Source organism: Hibiscus syriacus, unplaced genomic scaffold (assembly GCF_006381635.1).
Source record: "Hibiscus syriacus cultivar Baekdansim isolate YM2019G1 unplaced genomic scaffold, ASM638163v2 tig00112383_pilon, whole genome shotgun sequence".
NCBI lineage: Eukaryota > Viridiplantae > Streptophyta > Magnoliopsida > Malvales > Malvaceae > Hibiscus > Hibiscus syriacus.
The window spans coordinates 2,497,134-2,523,233 of NW_024063319.1; the positions used below are offsets into that span (position 1 = coordinate 2,497,134).

Genomic DNA, 26,100 nt, shown 5'->3' on the forward strand with positions numbered 1-26,100 from the left:
ACTACCTCTTTATGCTTTATGGAACATATTTATATTGATAAATGCATGAACAAGATAATGTTGGTCAATTTGGTGGGGTTGAATAATTTATACACTCGATATGATGTGGTAGAAATTATGTAACTGATTACGGATCGAATGACTAATATAAGAGATTGAAGAATTATTAGATTAAATTACAAGTTTGTGATTAGTGATAAAGAAATTAGCCCTGTATCTGCAACTTATAATTTATTTCATCAAAGGTTAAATGTTAAAGGTACTTGGATGAGAAATTATGAGAATACTCCAGTAGGGTAAAATTACGAAAATACTCTTATGTTATAAAAAGATAAGATTTGAATATGGAAGTTATATAAGAGGATTTTACAGACATATTGATCTGATAAAAATATTGATGTGCATAAGAAATGTTAGTTTTATTTGAAAATTATGGATAACCGGTTTTAATCCTAGGAGAGTTTGTGAAGGAAACTAGAAGTCTGTTAAGAGAACCGTTTCAAGATCAGAGAGTGTTCAAGACAACAATTAATAATAGGATCTCTAAATTATATTATTTTCGTTAAGAGCTAATATCGAAATCATCTGGTTAAGAAATTACGAAAATGCCCTTGAAAGGTAAAATAGTCCGAGTTAACCCTGAATGAGAAAAAACTTTGAGGATTTGTACTTAACTCGATTAAGTACGGATTTGATTGTTAAGATCCTGACTTAGTGCAGGAAAATTCCTGATATTCCGTTTGTAAAATCTGAGAAGGCACTTGACCCGGAAATATCCGAGTTATGAGTAAATACCTGAAGAACAATTTGTCGGGGGTGTTCTGTTGTCAGAATTGTTTGAAATGACTGAAATAAATGATAAGATTGAATTTAATAGTAAGATCGGACGGAAGGAAAGGATTGAAATACACTGTTGTAAAATGATCAAAATATCTCTGTAATGGAAATGACCCAAGAATACCACCAAGCTCAAGAATGATTGGATATCTTCGAGCTCTGAAATAAATGGAATAAAAATGAACACCAAAATACCCTTGTGTCCTATTCTAAGTAAATGCCTTGGATTAATTAAGGAATCCAAATAAGCATATGTATTGGACTACCTTTAAAAAGTTATGGAACACAGGTTAAGTAAGCCGATCAACTTTAATGATATGTCAGTACCTGAACGACATATATATTACTTGAATGCGTGTTCGTCTACTCAAGTTTAGCTCGATGATAATTTTGGAAGTATTCTGCTCAGCTCAACTCTAGATCGCATTCAGTATTAAGAATTGGACGTTTGTTCGACAAATCAACCAAGAAGACCAAATTGAATGGATCTGAAGTACAATATATATATGAAATACAGGAACATTGTATTACTCTGGAAAATCCCGAAGTAACTGGAATGGAGTTGAATGTTAAATGAACTAAGTAACTTCAATGATTGATGATTAAGTAAGTGATTAGGTTAAGCCTGAAAATTCGGATGAATTTATATGATGTATCGTCCTTATGGAACATGAACTACAAATCAAGCATGTCAGTATTTCATGATATAGTGGAACCTTGGAAATGAAATAAAGACCATTGGAATATCTATTCAGCTATGATTCTGAAGATGATATATGGACAAGAATTTGTGGTATTAAAGAGTAAATACCCTAGAAGGAAAATGAATTGACCAGTCGACATAGATTGTTAAGGTTCTGAATCTTCGTTCTCAAGTTGTTCGATTATCTGATCAATTGACATGGATGTAAAGGATTCTGAATACTCTTCTGATTACGTACAGCTTCTGAAAACTTTCCGAATAAGATATGATCCTGATAATTCACATTCTGAATAATTGATGATTCTGTTAGTTAATGAACTCTTCTAATAGTGATTCTAAATTCCAACATTCTATCGACATACTGAAGATTTGTGTTCCTCTACTTGTTAAGATTATCCAATATCTTTGAATACTATCTGTAAATTCTGGTGTGTTCCCTACTCACATGAACATTTTACCTGATTTTCGATTTGATTACTGATCTGATACTTGACATGGATTCTGATATGATATCTGACATGGATTCTGATCTAATACTTGACTTGGATTCTGATCGAATACTTGACCTGGATTTTGATATGATACTTGACCTGGATTATGTTTTGATTTTTGATATGTTCGTTTACAGAAGAAACATGTTTTATTTGGGGGGTAATATTGGAGGAAGTATACCTGGAGGTTCCTCGGCTGTGTGCTCAGGACCTTACTTACCGGCTCCTCGGCTGTGTGCTCAGGGCCATACTGGACTTGTCGGTGGGTGTATGGTTCTGGGGAACCTACACATTCTGATGTGATGGGATGAGGGTATATATATATTAAAAGATCTGTATCTTTTTACTGGTTTTACGGGAACACACTAAATAACCTATTCTGATCTCTTGAACTCAGTCATCTGAAATATTTGTCTAAACTGAAAGCTCATTGTCCGTTACCATCTGAAATATCAGTAGGATCTCTGCTCAACATAAAAATTTATAAATGTTCGAAAATAATAAGGATATGTATGTTTATCTGTATCTGCACGTTCTTCAGCATCATCTGGTAGTTTTGTATTACTGAGCTTTCCAAAGCTCACTCAGTTACTCATCTTTGTAGGTTAAAAGAATCGTACCATTATATCTATCGACTTTAGTAAAGGAGTTCTTCCGGCATTATTGCAGAGTATGATACATGTGATTAGGGGGCATGTAATTGTATTTTGTTTTATATACGAGTCTGAAAATCTGTTTTATTTTTAAATAGCGACAACTGATTTTATTAGTTTACATGTACTGATAAAAAAAGTTTTAAATTTTCTGCTATTTTTACAGTGGGTCGCTCCGGTGGCCCAAATGTGACACCCCGGATCGGATCTGGTTACCCACATCGGTTTGGGGGGTTACATTTAGATTTAGTGGAACCAGATCCGATCCGGGGTGTCACATTTGGGCCACCGGAGCTACCCACTGTAAACATAGCAGAAAATTTAAAACTTTTTTTATCAGTACATATAAACTAATAAAATCAGTTGTCACTATTTAAAAATAAAACAGATTTTCAGACTCGTATATAAAACAAAATACAATTACATGCCCCTAATCACATGTACCATACTCTGCAACAATGCTGGAAGAACTCATTTACTGAAGTCGATAGATATACTGGTACGATTCTTTTAACCTGCAAAGATGAGTAATTGAGTGAGCTTTAGAAAGCTCAGTAATACAAAACTACCAGATGATGATGAAGAACGTGCAGATATAGATAAACATACATATCCTTATTATTTCCGAACATTTACAAATTTTTATGCTGAGCAGAGATCCTACTGATATTTCAGATGGTAACGGACAATGAGCTTTCGGTTCAGACAAATATTTCGGATGACTGAGTTCAAGAGATCAGAATAGGTTATCTAGTGTGTTCACATAAAACCAGTAAAAAGATACAGATCTTTTAATATATATATATATATATATATATACCCCCATCCCATCACATCAGAATGTGTAGGTTCCCCAAAACCATACACCCACCGACAAGTCCAGTATGTCCCTGAGCACACAGCCGAGGAGTCGGTAAGTAAGGTCCTGAGCACACAGCCGAGGAACCTCCAGGTATACTTCCTCCAACATTACCCCCCAAATAAAACATGTTCCGTCCATAAACGAACATATCAAAAATCAAAACATAATCCAGGTCAAGTATCATATCAAAATCCAGGTCAAGTATTCGATCAGAATCCAAGTCAAGTATTAGATCAGAATCCATGTCAGATATCAGATCAGAATCCATGTCAAGTATCAGATCAGTAATCAAATAAAAAATCAGGTAAAATATTCATGTGAACACACCAGAATTTACAGATAGTATTCAAAGATATTAGATAATCTTAACAAGTAGAGGAACACAAATCTTTAGTATGTCGATAGAATGTTGGAATTTAGAATCACTATTGGAAGAGTTCATTAAATGACAGAATCATCAGTTATTCAGAATGTGAATTATCAGGATCATATCTTATTCGGACAATTTTCAGAAGCTGTACGTAATTAGAAGAGTATTCAGAATCCTTTACATCCATGTCAATTGATCGGATAATCGAACAACTTGAGAACGAAGATTCAGAACCTTAACAATCTATGTCGACTGGTCAATTCATTTTCCTTCTAGGGTATTTACTCTTTAATACCACAAATTCTTGTCCATAGATAATCTTCAGAATCATCGCTGAATAGATATTCCAATGGTCTTTATTTCATTTCCAAGGTTCCACTATATCATGAAATACTGACGTGCTTGATTTTTAGTTCATGTTCCATAAGGACGATACATAATGTAAATTCATTCGAATTTCCAGGCTTAACCTAATCACTTACTTAATCCTCAATCACTGAAGTTACTTAGTTCATTTAGCATTCAAGTCATTCCAGTTACTTCGGGATTTTCCAGAGTAATACAACGTTCCTGTATTTCAGATATATATTGTACTTCAGATCCATTCAATTTGGTCTTCTTGGTTGATTTATCGAACAAACGTCCAATTCTTAATACTGAATGCGATCTAGAGTTGAGCTGAGCAGAATACTTCCAAAATTATCATCGAGCTAAACTTGAATAGGCGAACACACATTCAAGTAATATCTATGTCGTTCAGGCACTGACATATCATTAAAGTTGATCGACTTACTTCAGCTGTGTTCCATAACTTTTTAAAGGTAGTCCAATACCTATGCTTTTTTGGATTCCTTAACTAATCCAAGACATTTACTTAGAATATGACACAAGGGTATTTGGGTGTTCATTTTTATTCCATTTATTTCAGAGCTCGAAGATATCCAATCATTCTTGAGCTTGGTGGCATTCTTGGGTCATTTCCATTATAGGGGTATTTTGGTCATTTTACAACAGTGTATTTCAATCCTTTCCTTCCGTCCGATCTTACTATTAAATTCAATCTTATCATTTATTTTAGTCATTTCAAACAATTCTGACAACAGAACACCCCTGACAAATTGTTCTTCAGGTATTTACTCATAACTCGGATATTTCCGGGTCAAGTGGCTTCTCAGATTTTACAAACGGAATATCAGGAATTTTCCTGCACTAAGTCAGGATCTTAACAATCAAATCCGTACTTAATCGAGTTAAGTACAAATCCTCAAAGTATTTTCTCATTCAGGGTCAACTCAGACTATTTTACCTTTCAAGGGCATTTCTGTAATTTCTTAACCAGATGATTTCGATATTAGCTCTTAACGAAAATAATATAATTTAGAGATCCTATGATTAATTGTTGTCTTGAACACTCTCTGATCTTGAAACGGTTCTCTTAACAGACTTCTAGTATCATTCACAAACTCTCCTAGGATTAAAACCGGTTATCCATAATTTTCAAATAAAACTAACATTTCTTATGCACATCAATATTTTTATCAGATCAATATGTCTGTAAAATCTTCTTATCTAACTTCCATATTTAAATCTTGTCTTTTTATAAAATAAGAGTATTTTCGTAATTTTACCCTACCGGAGTATTCTCATAATTTCTCATCCAAGTACCTTTAACATTTAACCTTTGATGAAATAAATTATAAGTTCCAGATATATGGCTGATTTCTTTATTACTAATCACAAACTTGTAATTTAATCTAACAATTCCTCAATCTCTTATATTAGTCATTCAATCCGTAATCAGTTACAGAATTTCTACCACATCATATCGAGTGTATAAATTATTCAACTCCACCAAAGTGACCAACATTATCTTGTTCATGCATTTATCAATATAAACATGTTCCATAAAGCATAAAGAGGTAATAAAGTATTACCTCGATTTTCGTGCAATACTGATCGACCATAAAAATTCCATTCGAACGCCTTTGATCTTCAATTCAACTTCCAATAATTCCTCAGATACATATCAACATAAATTATATAAAAAAAGGAGCTTAATTATGAAAATCGGATCGAATCGGATGATAAATCAGTGAAAAATAGCTTACCGGGTTCGAATTTGGCGAAACAGACTTCGGATTCGGATTCAAGATGTCGAAAGCATAAAACATGACTTTTCGGAAATTTAGAATTTTCGGTCAAAATCAAAGTCAACGGGTTTGACTGGTAATTTCGAGGTCTTCGGGTTCGAATTTTGAAAAATGAATAGCGGAATTGGATTTGGAACGTCAAAAAATGTCAGGATAGGTATACTCGGTCAAAGTCAAAGGTCGTTTAATGCCCGGTCAAAGCCAGTCAACAGTAGTCAACGCCGATCAACAATCAACGGTCAACGGATCGGGTCGGGTCAACGGATCAGGTCGGGTTGTGACCGGTCAAAACATTTCCAAAACCGGTCAAACCGGTTACTTTTCTTTCCCCACGCGTAGTGGAGGCGCGTGGTGGTGCGTGAACAGTGTTAAATTCCTGGAAAAATTCCTAAAAATTATTTTGAGCGATTTCGAGATACTTACAAAGCTCGGTTCACAATTTTGAACGGCGGAGAGCTCGATTTCAACAAATCGAAAACGTTTACAGCTTCACCTCCTCACGCGCCGCCTTCTGCGGAGACCAAGGATGACACCGGCAGACTTGGAACGGAATAAGGAACACGATGGTGTGGGAGGTGTCGTAAACAGATGCTCGGATCGTCGTGAATCGATGAAAAACCAACTGAAATCTGGTTATTACCGATGATACTTCCGACTGAAATTAACGACGAACGACGACGATTCATGACGAAAGGTTTGAGGGGTTTTATTCCTCGGTTGACAACGAACACGATGGTGGTTTCAGCTCGTCGATCGGAGGTCGGACGACGAGTAGATCGGAGTTAAAAGGAGGGTTGTTGGAGAAGGGAAAACTGGAAAAATGAGAACCTGCGCATGGGGAGGGGTTTATAATTCAACTCATAATAAAAATGGGTAAACCATGAGTTTAGTTACTGAGTTTCCTGCACTTTATAAAACGGTATGCCAACTTTAAAATTTTGCAATTTAACCCACTATTTCTTTCAAAATACCAAATTAAATCCACCACTTTATAATTTCTTAATTTTAGCCCCTAAATTGGGGTATTACATATGATCCTTATTATTTACTTATTCTTTAAATTTAGTCTTGTTTTAATAAATTAAAATAAATTTAATCATCCAATCGAATGGTATTGTTTAAATTATTTTAATTTGTTAAAAATAAAGATTAAAAAAAGGGACCAGATATATAATTATACCAAAGTATTTAATTGCCACGTCAGTAATTCCGTCAACTATTAACGTCTAGTGGTTTGATTGACTGCAATCAAATAGTTAAGTAGTATGATTGACAAAATTAAAAGATAGATGATAAAGTAAATAGACAAAATAGTTATATGGCCAAGGGTATAATTTACCCTAAAATAAATCCAAAAACTAACATTAAATGAAAAAAAAATCTAATTTGAAGAATAAATCGGGAATAAAGGCAAAAAGTTCGATCAAATATGCCAATTCAATTTCAGGATTGTGGCCAATTCGGCTTTCTCGGACTCAGATCCATCACGAGTAAACATAGCCCCCAAAAAAAATACCCACGCGGCAGAACATAATTGGTAGTAAAACATATAAACCGTAGACCGGTTAGCATGAATTGATCACTGGAATTCTAGAAAGCGGGCACGCTGCCCTATGCTCTTTCCTCATTCCACTACCCCCCCCTTTCCACACGCCCCTTTCTCTTTCAAATCCATTTTTAACAATATTTTCAAAGGGCCATGAATTTCTGTTAGATTGCTACTGTCACTGAATTCCTTATCTTCTGCTTAATCATTACTGCCATTATCGTTTGAGTGAATGCGTGTTCATTTATTTGTGTGATCCATTTGATCTCTCGACGTCATGCCTATTTCGGCCTCTTCCTCGGCCGCTTCTCTCTTAAGAGGAGCGCTTTCCTCCTACACTCGTACTCGCTTTTTTCCTTCTTCGTTAAGGAATCTCAATCCTTCTCTTGTTAACAGAAGCCACCGATCTGTTGCCTCCGCCGCCGTTCGTTCCTTTCATTGCTCTCCCTCGAGGTGGAGCCACCGTCTCGATTGTAGATCTCCTCTTAGCCTCCGTGCTCAGATCAGAGCCTTTCATCCTATCATCGAACGGTTTCAGAGGAAGTTCTCTTCTATGGGTACTGCTCTCTCCAATGCGTTCGGAGCTTCTCCCTTTTGCCTTGCTTTCAATCTGATTTTAGCTTCATTATACATTTTATTTGTCTCTCACTCTCAGTCAAATTTTCTGCCAGCTTAAAGTTAATGAAATGCCTCTGATTTAAAATTTTAATTATTTTTTACCGAATCATAATTAAATATGTATCATGATTGATTGCAGGATCGAAAAGATACCGTCATTTTGAATTCAGCATAATGATTGTGAAAACGGATCCCCTAGATTTTAATTGTTTTTAGTAGTTTAAAAAATTGGCAATTAAATTTAAATTTATTTAATCTGTTTATGTTTATGGTTTTCAGCTGGTGAACATCCTTTTAAGTCGGTGTTAACGAGTCTTCCCAAGCCAGGAGGTGGCGAGTTTGGAAAGTTCTATAGCTTGCCTGCCCTTAATGATCCAAGGATAGGTAATTTTCTCGTACAACTATATTTAGTATACAAAATATATTCACTTGATGACTTGGTTGGATTATGGATATACTGCCTCATGCCTTTGTCCAGCTTACTAGTTTCTATTAGTTGTGCGACTGATTGTATCTGTCCCTTGCTTCTGCTGTATATGTAATAGACAAACTACCATACTCTATCAGAATCCTGCTTGAATCTGCTGTTCGTAATTGTGATAACTTCCAAGTGAAGAAAGAAGATGTTGAGAAAATTATTGATTGGGAAAATACTTCGCCAAAGCAAGTTGAAATCCCCTTCAAGCCTGCTCGTGTTCTATTACAGGTGTTTTATAAATCTTCTAGATACATATATAGTCTCTACTAAGAGGAACACATGATGAATTGCTTTATATTTAATCCATTATGTTTTGTCGCCAGGATTTTACTGGGGTGCCAGCTGTTGTCGACCTTGCTTGCATGCGTGATGCTATGAACAAGCTTGGCAATGATTCAAAAAAGATTAATCCTTTGGTACGCTTTTTTATGCCATTAGCACAAATGTTTTCTGTAATGATAATACTGAAATGTTGCCAACTGTTTCTATTTTGCGAGGGATAGTCAGTTGCTGGAAGCTATAGGTTAAATTGTAATCTTTCAAAAAAGTTTTCTTAATAATGTTGTGGATCTTGAGAAATTTTTACATGTCATATAAATATGCTTTTTAGTAGGAAAGCATCATTAACTGATTTTTTTCATATGTTATCAGTGTGAGATATCTTCCTTCAGATTTATAATTGGTATTGGTTCAATAATTAGCATTTTTGCGTGTCAAATGTCCTCTGCAAAGTTCCTGGCTATTGTGGACTAATTTTCATTTTTTTAATCTATCCATAGAGTTTGTTGCTGAAAATATCTTGTATTCAGGTTAAAGTAGATCTTGTCATTGATCATTCAGTTCAAGTTGATGTAACAAGATCAGAAAATGCAGTGCAAGCAAACATGGAGCTTGAATTTCAGAGGAACAAGGAAAGGTTTTCTTTCCTTAAATGGGGATCCAATGCCTTCCATAATATGCTTGTTGTTCCTCCTGGATCTGGTATTGTACATCAGGTATACTGTGGAAATAGAGCACAATATGCAATAAACACTTTAGACAATATAGTCAAGTTATCCTCACTGATTTTATACGTGGCAAATATTTTACAGAGTGATGATAAGCTTACATTTTTCATTACTTTAAAATTTTCTTGGATACTTTATCTGTGTGAACATGGTGGCGAATTAACACCCTAAAATTTTAGGTTAATCTTGAATATCTTGGACGGGTTGTGTTCAACACTGATGGCGTGCTGTACCCTGATAGTGTGGTTGGAACTGATTCCCATACAACTATGATAGATGGGTTAGGAGTAGCTGGTTGGGGAGTTGGAGGTATTGAAGCTGAGGCAGCCATGCTTGGTCAGGTCCGTATTCTCATGGACCGATCCCAATTCTTTTACTGCAATAGCTCTAACTTTGGTTCTTGATGATTTCAGTTGTTGCTAATTAAAGTCTGTAACACAATGATGAGTAGAAAATGGGTCTTTTCTATTGAATGCATTGCAATTTCACGTTTCTATTCCACATGCTAAAATTAAAGTTACAAGTGAGCATGAAAATCTTTGCTGAATCTGAAGTATTTGCATGGTAGTTTATGAGTCTTGCATTTCTTGTTTGCAGCATTTATCAAGCGGCTGTTTTTTCACTAGTTTCAGTTGCTATTTGATTGAAGATTCTAATAAAATAAGATGATATTTTGTTCAATAAATGGAGGAATAATTCTAATCCTGTAAACCATCCAACAGTTCTCATTTTTACTTTCTTTTAGGGGGACTGTTATTGTCTCATTCATTAGCTGGAGTTTACATCTCTATCACTTGTGTTTTCTAAAGTTAAATCCATTTTTGAAAATTGACAGCCTATGAGCATGGTTTTACCTGGTGTTGTTGGATTTAAGTTATCCGGAAAATTAAGAAATGGTGTCACTGCTACAGACTTGGTTCTAACTGCTACACAAATTCTGAGGAAGCATGGTGTTGTTGGCAAATTTGTTGAGTTTTATGGTAATACTTTTCACGGTGCTGGTTTGAAGTTACTGTCTGGCTCTCTAATTCTTTATGTACGTTTTTTATTTTGTACCGATTTGTAGGGGGTGGTATGAGTGAACTGTCCCTGGCTGACAGGGCTACCATTGCTAATATGTCTCCTGAGTACGGTGCAACCATGGGATTCTTCCCTGTAGATCATGTTACTCTGCAGTATCTCAAGTTGACTGGCAGAAGTGATGAAACTGTGAGAATTCTACTTCATTACAGTTGCTTTCTATCTAAAATTATTGAATAACTAGGTGACTTCCTTGTCCTTTAATTCAGGTGGCAATGATAGAATCATATCTTCGAGCAAATAAAATGTTTGTTGACTATAATGAGGCAAGAACTTTTCTGCCTTATTCATTTTTACTTTTTTTCCTATAAACTTCTCACTTTCCAGCTGTTCTGATTGTATTTTAATAAACCTAGTCTAATTTCATTCTTTTCTACTTGTGTTTTCCTCCCAACCCTAATCTTGATATGTTCAGCCCCAACAAGACAGAGTGTACTCATCATATCTAGAATTAAACCTTGCTGAAGTTGAACCCTGTATTTCAGGACCAAAGAGGTTTGTCTTTTCTGCTGCTGTTTCAAATTTTTTGTTAAGCATTTAGATTTCTATATTTTTCTTTAGCATTTATGTATATATATTAAATATAATGTATTATACTAATATGATATTACCGCTTCTATTCTTTTCAGACCTCATGATCGGGTTCCTTTAAAAGAAATGAAGTCTGATTGGAAATCTTGTCTCAATAATAAAGTTGGTTTCAAGGTGAGGCTTGTATTTGCTGCATTTCTTAGATCTTGTCATCTATGTCCTCATTAGTGAACGTTTTCTTCTTTTAATTAAAAATTATGTTCTATCAATCAATTGATAATTTGTTTCATTAACTTTCCGTGGGTTAATTGGAGAAGAATGTAACAATGTGCATGTGTGCTGAACATGACATATTTTCCAGATAAGATGATGGCCATATTTGTCATGGAACTAGTAATGGATTAACATCCTATGATGAATCTGACATAGAACAAGAAAGCATCCTTGACTTCTAATTTGTTCAAAATCTTCTCTGTTTATAGACGTTCAAACCTCTCTTAGCTTTTTAGAACTTAACCCGTATACTACTTTTCCTAAAATCTGCTGACTCAAGCATAATACCACAAGGATTAAAAATAAAGGATAGCTAATAAAATTACGTATGAAGGATTGATCAGAACTTCTCTCCTTCAATCTGTAAATTTATGGAATGGTCCACTTCTGTAAAACTTTTAAACATTCTGCTGAATGTGTTACCATGTTGTAGGGCTTTGCTGTGCCAGAAGAGGCACATGGAAAAGTGGCAAATTTTTCATTCCAAGGGCAGCCAGCAGAGCTTAGGCACGGCAGTGTTGTGATTGCTGCAATTACGAGCTGCACCAATACATCAAACCCTAGTGTCATGCTTGGGGCTGGTCTTGTTGCAAAAAAGGCTTCTGAACTCGGTTTGCAGGTATGGCATGTATCTGTGCTTTCAATATCTCCTAATTTTTTTTTTCATTTCTTTTTCCTTTCCTATCTTCCTAATCCAAACCCACCTTTGTTTTTAAAATTATTATTCTTATTAAAAGGGAAATTCGCTTGGGTATATTCAGTCTTCCTTACCTTTCCTTGAACTATAGTATTATTGGAGCATAAATGAGTGTTTAAATAATTGTTCTAGGTCAAGCCTTGGATAAAGACTAGCCTTGCACCAGGTTCAGGGGTTGTCACAAAATATCTATTGCAGAGGTATTTCCTATACTTCCATTTGTATCTAAAGTGAACTTGGAGTGAATAATTTTTTATAAATATATTTATAATTATGACAATTTTTTAATCAATTTTTGTTTATTTTGTGAAGTGGGCTGCAAGAATATTTGAATAAGCAGGGTTTCCATATTGTTGGATATGGTTGTACAACTTGTATTGGAAACTCTGGGGAATTGGATGAATCAGTTGCCTCCGCTATTTCAGAAAATGGTACCAGTAAAATTTTTTACTGTTAAACTTTTGTTGGATCCATATACATGATGAAAGCAAGTAAATACACTAGTGTTGCATTAACAAGTTAATCATATTCCCAACCCAAGTTTAATGCTTACTAATATATATTAATTTTAATATTTTACAGACATTATAGCAGCTGCTGTGCTTTCCGGAAATCGTAATTTTGAGGGTCGTGTTCACGCCTTGACAAGAGCCAACTACCTTGCTTCACCGCCTTTAGTGGTTGCCTATGCCCTGGCTGGCACGGTATGTAATATCTCTTTATTTAGTAGTACTAAGGTTTATGTTCTCGTTATATAGTCCAGAATACCCTGTGTCTTGTGCATTTGGATTTATTCTCTCTCGAAGCTTTCTTACAAGAGTAATTGCTTTGGCAGTGTATTTGTGATGATCAATGAATTACTGTTACCATTTTTCAGGTTGATATTGACTTCGATAAGGAGCCAATTGGAACTGGGAAGGATGGTAAGAGCATCTTTTTTAAGGACATCTGGCCATCTACTAGAGAAGTTGCAGAGGTAGACACCCCTAAGTTTGTATATTATCTCAACTTTCATGTTCTTAAAGCATGAAATAAATTAGCTTGAGCTTCTCTGCTATCTAGGCTGTTCAATCCAGTGTCTTGCCAGATATGTTCAGAAGTACTTACCAGGCTATTACAAAGGGAAATCCCACGTGGAATCAACTATCAGTGCCTTCTTCCACCTTATACTCATGGGACCCCAACTCAACCTACATTCATGAGCCTCCATACTTCAAGAATATGACCATGGAGCCTCCTGGAGCCCATGGCGTTAAGGATGCCTACTGTTTACTGAACTTTGGTGACAGTATCACAACAGATCACATTTCTCCAGCTGGAAGCATCCATAAGGACAGTCCTGCTGCCAAATTCCTACTTGAACGTGGTGTGGAGTGCAAGGACTTCAATTCTTATGGAAGTCGTCGTGGTAATGATGAGGTGATGGCTCGGGGAACTTTTGCTAACATTCGACTTGTGAACAAGCTGTTGAATGGGGAAGTTGGCCCAAAGACAGTACACGTCCCCACAGGGGAGAAACTATATGTATTTGATGCAGCAATGGTGAGTTATTCAATTTTAACCAACTGTTATTTTAATAGAAACGAGTCTTGATCCCTTACCACTGCTTGTCACTTTCCATTTTTCATTACAGAAAATCCTTTTACAAGGAAAAGTAAACTATCAAGTTGTTGCCAATTTTACAATCTTTATTTTTTCATTTATTTTTAGTTGGTATTAGGCAAGATGATAACTATCTTTAGCTGCGGTGAAATTGACTAAATATTCAATACTAAGCTTGACAATAAATCCGTTATTTCAGAGGTACAAGAATGCAGGGCATGACACCATTGTTTTGGCTGGAGCAGAATATGGAAGTGGTAGCTCCCGAGACTGGGCTGCGAAAGGTCCGATGCTGTTGGTAAGTCTTGATTTCACCAGGATAAAGAATTCATGTTGGTCTTTACTCCTTGGTTGTACTCGGTAACCTTGCTATATGACAGGGAGTAAAAGCAGTGATTGCCAAAAGTTTTGAGAGAATCCATCGCAGCAATTTGGTAGGAATGGGCATCATTCCGCTTTGTTTCAAGTCCGGCGAGGACGCAGACACTCTAGGTTTGACCGGACGCGAGCGTTACACAATAGATCTCCCAAGCAAAATAAGCGATATAAGGCCCGGCCAAGACGTGACCGTCACGACGGACAATGGGAAGTCTTTCACCTGCACCGTGCGCTTCGATACTGAGGTAATAAATGGGTTGAACTACTCCTTTGTTATGTGCAGCAGCATACATGTGTCTGGTCACCTGCTGTTGTGTGATAGCAAAGCTGAATATTGTGGGTTTGGTGTTGCAGGTTGAATTGGCATACTTCAACAATGGTGGTATACTCCCATACGTTATCAGAAACTTGATTAAGCAATAAACGCATTGGATGGGAGCCTCAGCCAGTCCAAGTTTTTCCTGCCATGAGATGCAAATAAAGCTATAATAAATAGCTGAATTTTCCCCAATAATGACGGGGACTTTGTAGTTTCCCTTCCCTCTGCGGGCTTTGTCTGTCAATAAACAGAATTATTTCATAAAGTTTAGTATTTTTTCTTTCATTTGCCTAAAGGGGGTATCTTGATTCCCGGATTTTGTTGTTGAATTATAGTTCACAATAAAACACCCTGATTCGAATCTAAGCTGCTGTTTTTTTTAACCAAAGTAAATATAATGATTTGAATCCAAGATCATTATTGGGGAAAATTTGTTCTTCTCTCTATGTTTTGAAAATTTATGTTTTGATGGCTTTCATTTTTACGATATTTTATTTTAATCATTAAATTGTTAACTTTAATTAATTTGTTAACGTGGACATGTTAATAAAAAAAAATTAATTTTAAACTTTAGATAAAATATGAATTTGATTCTTAAGTTCTGTTAAAAGTTTTCATTGTCAAGTGTTGTTGACAACAGTTGAGTTCAAAAATAAAATTAATTCACATATTTTTATTTCCTAAACATGAATTTGATGTTTATTTTATCCGAAGATATTTTGAACTAAAAATTCAACCTAAAATCTGTCTAATTCTTTAAAACTAAGACAAAATGGTAAGTTTATCATTAATATTATTTAAAAATAAAAACATTAAAAAATTAACTTATATCATAAGTTTTATTTATAATATTATTATATTATAAGTTTTAGATTAATCTATATTTCTTTGAGCCATAGCTCTTGGAATAACTTAGGTTTATCTACAAGGAAATCTAAACCATTCAAACTTATCCATGTTAAGGCATTGACAAAGAGGATTTTAATTTAAGAATTATAACAAAATATGTTAAGGCATTAATAAGTAAATACTTATTTTTTTGCAATAAATCTTTATTTTTGATAGAAAGCAACTAGTTTTATTAAAGATAGAAAATATCCATAATTACAATAAAGATTTACAACTATAAAAGTAAACGTAAACTAAATTATAATTAGGACATTTTCTTATAGCCATTGATACAAAAACTAGCCACTTATATCACACAATGACAAAAAAAAAGATTAAAAAATCTAACCAATGCTCAACCAAAATAAAAATACGAACAAATCTGACTGTATCGGCAAACGAACCACTAAAGGGGATGAAGCTAATGAAGGTCACCGACAAATCGTAAATAAGAGTGAAGCGACATGGAAAAACTATCCACGAACGCAAAACATGTGCCCAAATCAATCCGAGGGTCCAAAGCAGGGAAGACCAGTATGATAACAAATAAGCGTCATCTTAATCAGTCGTGGCGATGTCAAATCCAACCCTGAGAAAAAACGATAAACAAAAACAACGGCAAAAAAATAGTAAACTACCAAAAGGCAAAGAAAAACATGCCACAAAGGCAGAGATAAGCGTGACATAAAGGAAGAGAACATGTCACAAAGGAAGAGAACATGTCACAAAGGCATAATTATTCTTATTCAAAACTAAAAAAACAAAGAAAAAAGACAACCTGCGGGCGACAACCAGCATCAAAACCGTAAACGTAAACTAAATTATAATTAGGACATTTTCCTATAACCATTAACACAAAAGCTAGTCACCTAGATCACACAATGACCAAAAAAAGAAAAGATTAAAAAATCTAACCAATGTTCGAACAAAATAAAGATACGAACAAATCTGACTGCATCAGCAAACGAACCACAAAAGAGGATGAAGCTATTGAATGCCACCGACAAATCGCAAATCAAAGTCAAGCGATATGAGAAAATTATCCACGAACACAAAACGTGTATCCAAATCAATCTGAGGGTCCAAAGCATGGAAGATCAACATGATAACAAATAAGTGTCATCTTGATCAGTAATGAAGGTGTCAAATCTAACCCTGAGAAAAAAAGATTAACGAAAATAAAGACACACTATAAACTACCAAAAGACAGAAAAATATGCTACAAATGCATAGATAAACGTGTCATAAAGTCAGATAACATATCATAAATACATAATTATTCTTATTAAAAACTAAAAAATAAAGAAAAAAGACAACCGGCGGACGACAACCAGCATCAAAACCGGTGCCGTCGCCGGTTAAACAAAATTAGAGAAGAACAAGTTGGATTGATCAATAAAATTGACACAATTTTTTTTTACTAAAATATTGTCCCTATAAATATGAAATATGTCTTAACTTTTATAAATACGAGAGAAAATAATTTTGAAGAGATGTAATTATTTTGTGATCTTTGTAATTTTTGGAATTTATGTTACAAAGATGATTTTGTAGGGGATGCCTGAAAAGTATTTTTGAATACACCAAGTTTTGGCAGGATACTGAATTTTAAAATATATATTTGTATTTTTTGTGATCTTTATGTTTATAGTGAATTTTTATTCTTATCATTTGTTGAGATAGAGAAGACTCAACCATGTAAAATCTAGTCTTTTGCATATGTCTCATTCATCCAAATATATAATTTTTTTGTATAATCACTTTATCCAATTTATTGATCGACTAATCTATATCGAGTACTGTAGAGGTAAGGACGACAATTCTAACCCAATTTATTTCATTCGCAAACGATCCAAATATATAATTAATCTTAAACATAGTTTAATCTAAATTGTATTCTTGCGAACATATAAAAATATAATCTGATCTAATAATTTTATTAACAAGAGATAAGATTAATATATACCTATAATTTACGATAAAAATGGAATTAATTGTAATTTTTTAAGAAAAAAATTATAGGTATTTATCCGTCTAATAATCCCTAAACTTTAGGCACATTATCAGGAAATTGAGGAACATGGTTAAACATGGGGCATCGGAGAAGTTTTGGGTGGAAGACACTTTTGACTTTGATTTTGTTGCTTAATTCATCTTATTAAATAATTAACCTTAATTTACATCAACCGTAAATCAACGTATTTCTAAACCTTCCAAAAGGAAGGGAAACTGATTACTTAAATTATGCAGTGAGTTTAACGGTAGTTACGTTGTTCTCACCCCTACTCATAAAATCTAATTGAGGTCCGGTTGTTTTTTGAAATTTTGAGTTTGAACATTTAAAGGCCTGTTTATTTTATTGTAATTGATTTTTTAGAAAATGAATTATATAAAATGAATTACAGTTTATGGAAAACAAATTTTAGAAAGTATTTACTAGTGTTTAGATGATGCTGTGTAATATATTTTTCGTTGTTTGATAAATTTTTCTAAAAATATTTTTTAAAAATATGTTTTTAATGAAACATACAACATTATAAATTTTATTAAGCTTTTATCTTTTAGTTTTTATTGATTTAATTTTATTATTATTAAAATTTAATGTTATTCATTTTTATAATTATAAATAGCATAGGAACTTCTGCTGTGCGGAGCCTAAAAAACGGCTAATATACGGCGTGATCGGTTAAACAAGTGACCGATTAAAATTTAGACCGGTTATGTTATGTTATATTATTTAACCGGAAATATTATCAAGTATAATAACATATTAGATAACGCTTATATAATGTAATAGGTAGCGCTTACATAATAAAATATATATTTAACCGGAAATATTATCAAGTACAATAACATATTAGGTAGCGCTTATATAATGTAATAGGTAGCGTTTATATTGACCTATTTTATAAGTAAACCGATATATTTATATCAGTAACATTGTAAATTTACCTATTACATTATAATTATTGGTTTCAATATTTTTTGGATCGATACATTTTTATAAATGTATCGACACTATATGCGTTCACCCTTTTGGGCATTCATTCTGGAAAAAAATATTTACACAACATTAAAAAGTGTCGACACATTATGTAGACCTATTCTCACATAAAACCGGTATAAATATATCGATTATACTACAAAATTACCTATTACATTATAATTATGAGTTTCGATATTTTTGGGATCGATACTTTTTAAAAATGTATCGACACTTTATGAGTGCACCCGTCTGGCATTCATTATGGACAAAATATATCGACACAAATTTAATAAGTGTCGATGCTTTATGATGACCTATTTTCTCATAAAACTGATATATTTATACCGGTTACATTGTAAATTTACATATTACATTATAATTATCGGTTTCGATTTTATTGGGATCAATACTTTTAATAATTGTATCGACACTTTATGTGTGCACCCCGTTTGGGCATTGATTCTGGACAATAAGTATCGACACAAATTACACAAGTGTCGATACATTATGTTGACATGTTTTCTAATTAACCGGTATATTTATGCCAGTTACATTGTTAATTTACCTATTACATTATAATTATTGGTTTTGATGTTTTTTGGGTCGATACTTTTAGAAAATGTATCGATACATATTTAGGTAGTTATTGTACACACTTAAATATGTCACGCGAATTTAATGTTGTACCTACCCTTCAACTACCACTACCAAAAACATGTTGAATGAACCTTTACTTACATCTCCATCAACTCCGGGACCACTGAACTTGCACAACAAAATTTTTGCTATGGATCATACTGATGCAAACAATGTTAAGCCACATAATGTTGATGAATCTGACAGATTGGTTGGCCAGCTCTTCTCTTCACGGGATCAAGCTTGGTACTTTTACAAGGGATTCGTACGGGAACATGAGTTTAGTGCACGTAAGGGAACAACACGGCTTGATGTGGAAGGGAATCTGAAGATACAAGAATTTTGTTGTTCCAAAGAAGGGTTTCGAGTATCAAAAGCCAATACTGTTGATCGTCAACGTGCTCATACGCCAGTCACAAGAACAGGATGCAAGGCTAGAGTCGTAGTTACAGCAACAAATACAAACGATCACTGGGTTATAAGTAAGTTTTATCAGAAACATAATCATGCATTGTGTACACATGCTATGACACCATTTATGCGTTCTAATAAAGCTGTAAGTAAGACTGATATCGATGAGGAAACAACATTGAAAGAGGTCAGTATTGACACGTTACAAGTAATGAACTATTTAACGCAGCAGGTAGGGGGCTATCATAATGTTGGATTTACACATAAAGACCTCTACAATGCACTTCAAAGAGGTAAAGCAAAGGAAATCGTCGATGGGGATGTGAATGCGCTTATTGCTTACTTTGATTATAAGAAACATGATGATCCTGAGTTTTTTATGACATACTCGGTAGACGAATCAGGGGAATTGCATAATCTTATTTGGTCGGATTCTACATCGAGATCAGATTACACATGCTTCGGTAATGTAATTGCGTTCGACACAATGTACAAAGATAATTTGTATAGTCGACCAATTATGCCTATTGTCGGTGTCAATCATCACCATAACACAATTGTGTTAGCCACTGCCATAATCGTTGATGAGATGTCCCAATCTTTTGAGTGGGTGCTATAAAATTTTTTAGAAGTCATGATGAATAAATCGCCTATTTCAGTTGTCACCGATGGGGATAGGGCAATGCAGAGGGCTATCAAATATGTTATTCCTTATGCTATGTTTTTGGCATCTTTCTCGCAATGCACAAGCTAACATTGGTGACCCAAAATTTACATCAGCATTCCCAAAATGCATGGCTTCCTGGTGGACAACTGAGGAATTCAATATTCAATGGTGTTCGGTTGTTTCAAAATTCAACGTCGAAAAGCATCCATGGGTGATTGAGAAGGGAAATACTCGGCACGTATGGGCACAAGCATATCTAACTGGTCATTTCTTTGCCAATATTCGCTCAACACAAAGGTGCGAGTCTATGAATGATTCTTTATCGATTGCACTGAAACACAAGAAGACATATTTAGATGTTGTTCGTGCAATTGAAGATGGAATTAGTAGAATGCGTATGAACGAGTTGAAAGCGAATTACTTAAGTTCCCAGACGAAGCCCTTCCAGATTACAAAACTGTTCGAACTTGAAAACTATGTTGCTGAGATTTTTACCCGCGAATCTTTTTGTGCGTTCCAAGATGAACTTCAACGGGAGACATTGTACCAGATTGAGGAAGAGATTCAGTCCTTATCAGATGAATGTAAACATTATATTTTGATAAAATACAAAGAAAAAAAAGAACATTTGAAATTAGTTTTGATTCTCGTATGGAAACCCTAATTTACTCTTGCAAAAAATTCAAGACCATTGGACTTCCGTGTCGCCATCAACTTCACATTTTGAAGCACTTGGATTACACATATTTGCCCGGGACTTTGATTCAAAGTAGGTGGACTAAGGATGCGAAGGCTTTTGCACCTAATTATGTTGACTTGAATGTGCCTCCAGAAGTGATGCAAATGGCAAGGTTCATTGCTCTACGTTCAACGTCAAGTAGGTTATGCTACATTGCATCAAAGGCAGACGCGTCTTTCAAAACCGCAAGAGATGAGATGAAAAGACTAATAGAAGAATTTGAAAACTCGTTTGGTTTGAATGATTCAGTCAACCAGAATAGTGTAGTAAACAACGTTCGTGACCCTCAACGAAAACAACACAAGCGAAAAGAAGTACCGAAGAACAAGGTCGAGAAGAAAATTAGGCGATGTGGGTACTGTAACGGTGAGGGACATAACAAAATAACATGTCCTCAAGTCAAGCTCAGTTTGAATACAAGCACGCAACCTTCATCAACTGATTTTTTCGAAGACGAAATGGAATGGCCATTCAGTCTCGCACATGATGATAACGATCTCCATATATCGTAAGTATCAACATGACTCCTATTATGTATAAGAAACATGTACAACAACCTATTGCAAACTTTTCTCATCTTATACATAATTACATTCACATACAAAATTATAAATCGTATATAACTTATACAAAATTAACCCTACATTAACAAAATTTCCTCTCTTAGTCTATTTTGATTGTGGCTTACGAGACCGTTTAATATTTCATCCGCACCATCACATAAATGCCAAACAATATGTAGACTATAGTCTCCCGCAATCATGGCCGGAATCAGTTCTGTAACTGGGATTATCCATCTTACTCATGTTGACTGCATAGCCAATAAATCTATCCTTATATAAAATTAAGAACAATTCTTCAACAACTGAATACAACTATTAAACATAATGTTCAATCATGCGCTCCTTACGTTGGAGGGATCTAAACCCTAAACCATCAATAGAAACTTGCCTTACCAATTTCTAGCTTACCATTTGGACCCTATAAGGGGTTTTATTGGTTATGTTGTCAACATGATTATGAGCTTCCTTTATCCTTTCGCATTTAGTAAGATTGTAGAGATTTAAATAAATTAAATTGGATTAAATACTTTAATCCAATTACCATTTCGAGAACAATTACATGAATACATTGATACTTAATGGTCGCTTTCGATTTTCTTCAATATTGATACACTAGGGCTCCATTTGAAGGTCATCATCTTCGCGAACAAAAATTGAACTTGCAACCTATAACCATTCACAAACAGCAAAATTTAAAACCTAACCCCTCTTACCGAAGATTTTCTATAAAATTAGGGTTTCGACAACATACCTATCAAACGCAAGAAGTGAAAAAAAGTGTTTGTCACATGAATAACTGATCGTAACTGTTATGAACGCTGGTATTCCTAATAGAGGGTTTGTCAATTTAGGGTTTGTAGCGTTACATTATAAATAATGAAGAAAGAAAAAATGCGTTATTTACAAATATCGACACAAATCTAAAACATGTCGATACACTATGTTCACCTAATTTCTCATAAAACCGGAACATTTATACTAGTTACATTGTAAATTTACCTATTACATTATAATTATCGGTTTCGATGTTTTTGGGATCGATACTTTTTATAAATGTATCGATACTTTTTGCGTTCACCCTTTTGGGCATTCATTCTGGCAAAAAGTATCGACACATCATTTAAAAGTGTCGACAAATTATGTAGACCTATTCTGACATAAAACCCGTATATTTATACCGGTTATATTACAAAATTACCTATTACATTATAATTATGGGTTTCGATGTTTTAGGGATCGATACTGTTTAAAAATGTATCGACACTTTATGGGTGCAACCTTTTTGGATTTTCCTTGTGGACCAAAAGTATCGACACAAATCTACAACGTGTCAATACATTATGTTCACCTATTTTCTCAAAAAACCGGTACATTTATATTGGTTACATTGTAAATTTACTTATTACATTATAATTATCGGCTTCGATGCTTTTGGGATCGATACTTTTTATAAATGTATCGACATTTTATGCGTTCACCCTTTTGGGCATTCATTCTGGCAAAAAGTATCGACACAACATTCAAAAGTGTCGACACATTATGTAGAACTATTCTAACATAAAACTGGTATATTTATACCGGTTATATTATAAAATTACCTATTACATTATATTTATGGATTTCGATGTTTCTGGGATCAATACTGTTTAAAAATGTATCGACACTTTATGGGTGCACCCTTTTTGGATTTTCCTTGTGGACCAAAAATATTGATACAAATTCTACAAGTGTCGATACATTATGTATATCTATTTTCTAAAAAAACGGTTTATTTATACCGGTTACATTGTAAATTTACCCATTACATTATAATTATCGGTTTCGATGTTTTTGGGATCGATACTTTTTATAATTATATCGACACTTTATGCGTTCACCCTTTTGGGCATTCATTATGGCAAAAAGTATCGACACAACATTAACAAGTGTCGACACATTATGTAGACCTATTCTCACATAAAACCAGTATATTTATACCGGTTATATTACAAAATTATCTATTACATTATATTTATTGATTTCTATGTTTCTGGGATAGATACTTTTTAAAACTCTATCGACACTTTATGGGAAACTTTAAGTTTGGAAACTTTATGTGTGAAAACTTTGTTGTGGAGATTATATAAAACGATTCTTTAATAATGTGTTTCGATACATTTGCACGCAGATGTAAAATACATTAATAACTATTATTAATATTTCAACAATCCTCAAATGTATATGTATACAGATAAACAAAAATGGAATAATCAATGATAACATGCATATTAGCTAAGTTAATAAGTTTTGAAAAAGGTAAGTTGTTACCTTATAAATTAAATTGCATAATTGATTCATACTGTTCAAGTAACATACGTACACAAGAAATTTATACATAACAATGTTCAAATAGTGTTCAAATAATTTATGCATAACAATGTTCAAATAATGTACCCACAACGAAAATAATCTGATTAAAAAGGGTTATTTCTAACGAAGTTCGAAACATTAGGCGCCTTCAACAAATTTTCCAAATACTCTCGTATGTTAACGCCTTTTTTTGAGGACATATATAAATAATTTCAATTATCAAACTAATGAGGTGTAATTTTACTACTAAATTCGCATAAGCAGGAATAAATTTGTGTCATACCTAGAGCATTGTCGCCCGAATGGGAAGCATCGTCAATGGAATGTGGACATATGTAATTGTATTTCTATATAAACACATAAATTGTTAATCAATCAATGTATGAACACCTGTTTAACTGTAAAAACATATTGTATAAATGCAACTTACCAGATTATAAATCATTTTTTCCGGCGAATCATTGACCAACAGTGTATTTAGGTCGTTAAAATAAGGAAATGCGTTCCAAACATCCTTGGGATCTTTACAGTAGGTAACATTATCGCATGTTTTACAATTTGCATGATCCTGTTCACAAACAGTCGAACATAAATATGTAGGAATCATATACAAATAAAAGTCAGCAAACTGTAATGAGATTTATCTTACCCAAGTGAATAGAAAATGGTCAGACAGCAAAGGTAGTTTCTCAAGTACATGGTCGATGTTATGCCTGAGATTGTAATCAAGTTTGAATGTTAACATTTAATTATATATTAACGATTTTTGCTACAATAATTCAATTTCTCAACAATTCTAACCTCATCTTGGAAGACCAAATGACAACAACAAAATTGTCTACACAAAAATGCATAAATTCATATAATCCTGTTCTGAGGACAACATCTACAACATGAAGAAAATAAGATTAAAGTTCTACGCTTATATGTTAAAATAATGGATACAAAATAACATAATTAAAACCTTTTGGCTGTCTTGGGATGTAGGCAAGGACACCATTGACATAAAAAATTATAAGTTTTCTTGCAGGCGGCGTTGCAGACACGATATACTTGTTTGGATCATTATAATCATAATCATAATCATCATCATCATCATCGTCATCTTCATCGTCATCTTCATTGACCTCTTGGTTGTCCACATCTGTTAAAAGAAAATAAAATACTTTTCAGAACGTGTAAATGTTTAGAAACATAAATAATTAATTACATAACTCGTTTGATTTCATTGACGTAATTCGTCACGCAACATGGAGACTTCATCACGCAGTTATGAAATATCGGCTCGCCTTCCACTCACAAGGGAATCAATATGCTCCAGAAAATTGACCATTCATCACCGTCTTAATTGTGGCATCCTCTCCAACTGGAGCTTATGGAGCTTCTAGAGCTTCCGGAGCTTCTTCCATCATTGCGTCTTCAATTGGTTGGTCGTCTTCATGACCAATGTGGTCCATTTCCTCCCTCTCTTGATCTAATATGACCTCCTTCATATGCTTCCAACCGACTTTTTCAACAAAATCATATCCTGTTTTTTTTAATAAATAACATGTCAATCTTGCGAGTTAATCGAACAGGGGCGTCATGCGAAAAATCAACTTCTTTCTTATTCAACATATGGGTGATGACACATCCATATGTTAGGGAAGTTGAAATTATTGCTCCCTTTGTGACCATATATACAATTGTATTAAATATCAGTTTAGCAATGTTTGGAGCCTTATTGGATTTATACTTTGCTATCCACCAATAATCGCTGTCTCGAAGCGTTGAATGTTTCCCCCCAGTAGGCCGGATATACCAACTGAGCATTTTGTGAAACACTCTCGACTCTACAACTAGGTGAATTGGGCTATTTCTAGCAACCTGTTGTATTGTAGTATCTAAATTATTTTCATCTGAATCCCATTTATTCTCGACATCTAGACCATCCACAATAGTTTTCAGATATATATATATATATATATATATATATATATATATATATATATATATATATATATATATATATATATATATATATATATATATATATTCCCCATGAAATGTGTATTAATTCCTATTATATTAGTCTTATTAGGCTCGCTTTGTAAAGAATCATTGTTGTAGAAGACTCTAACTAGGTTGGGGTAATATTTTGGTTCTATACCAAGGAATTCAAGCCAACCCCAAGATATAAATGTGGATTTAAAACTAAACGCATATTTATTATCAAACAAGAAACACAGGTCAATGACACGTTCGGGACGAATCTTCCTTACTTTAA

At 34.0% G+C, this 26,100-nt stretch overlaps 1 protein-coding gene across 1 annotated transcript; it reads left to right on the forward strand.

Moving 5' to 3' along the window:
- The first annotated feature begins 7,720 nt into the window (after positions 1 to 7,720).
- LOC120178936 (aconitate hydratase, cytoplasmic-like) lies at positions 7,721 to 14,880 on the forward strand. The gene is made up of 20 exons (XM_039184694.1): positions 7,721 to 8,169; positions 8,510 to 8,614; positions 8,776 to 8,936; positions 9,032 to 9,124; positions 9,518 to 9,703; positions 9,895 to 10,056; positions 10,551 to 10,695; positions 10,782 to 10,924; positions 11,005 to 11,061; positions 11,211 to 11,290; positions 11,425 to 11,500; positions 12,033 to 12,218; positions 12,429 to 12,496; positions 12,609 to 12,727; positions 12,879 to 13,000; positions 13,174 to 13,272; positions 13,359 to 13,838; positions 14,098 to 14,196; positions 14,279 to 14,521; positions 14,631 to 14,880. The coding sequence occupies exons 1-20, from the start codon at positions 7,890 to 7,892 to the stop codon at positions 14,697 to 14,699; spliced, it is 2,973 nt and encodes a 990-aa protein (XP_039040625.1). The 5' UTR covers positions 7,721 to 7,889; the 3' UTR covers positions 14,700 to 14,880.
- The last annotated feature ends 11,220 nt before the right edge of the window (positions 14,881 to 26,100 follow it).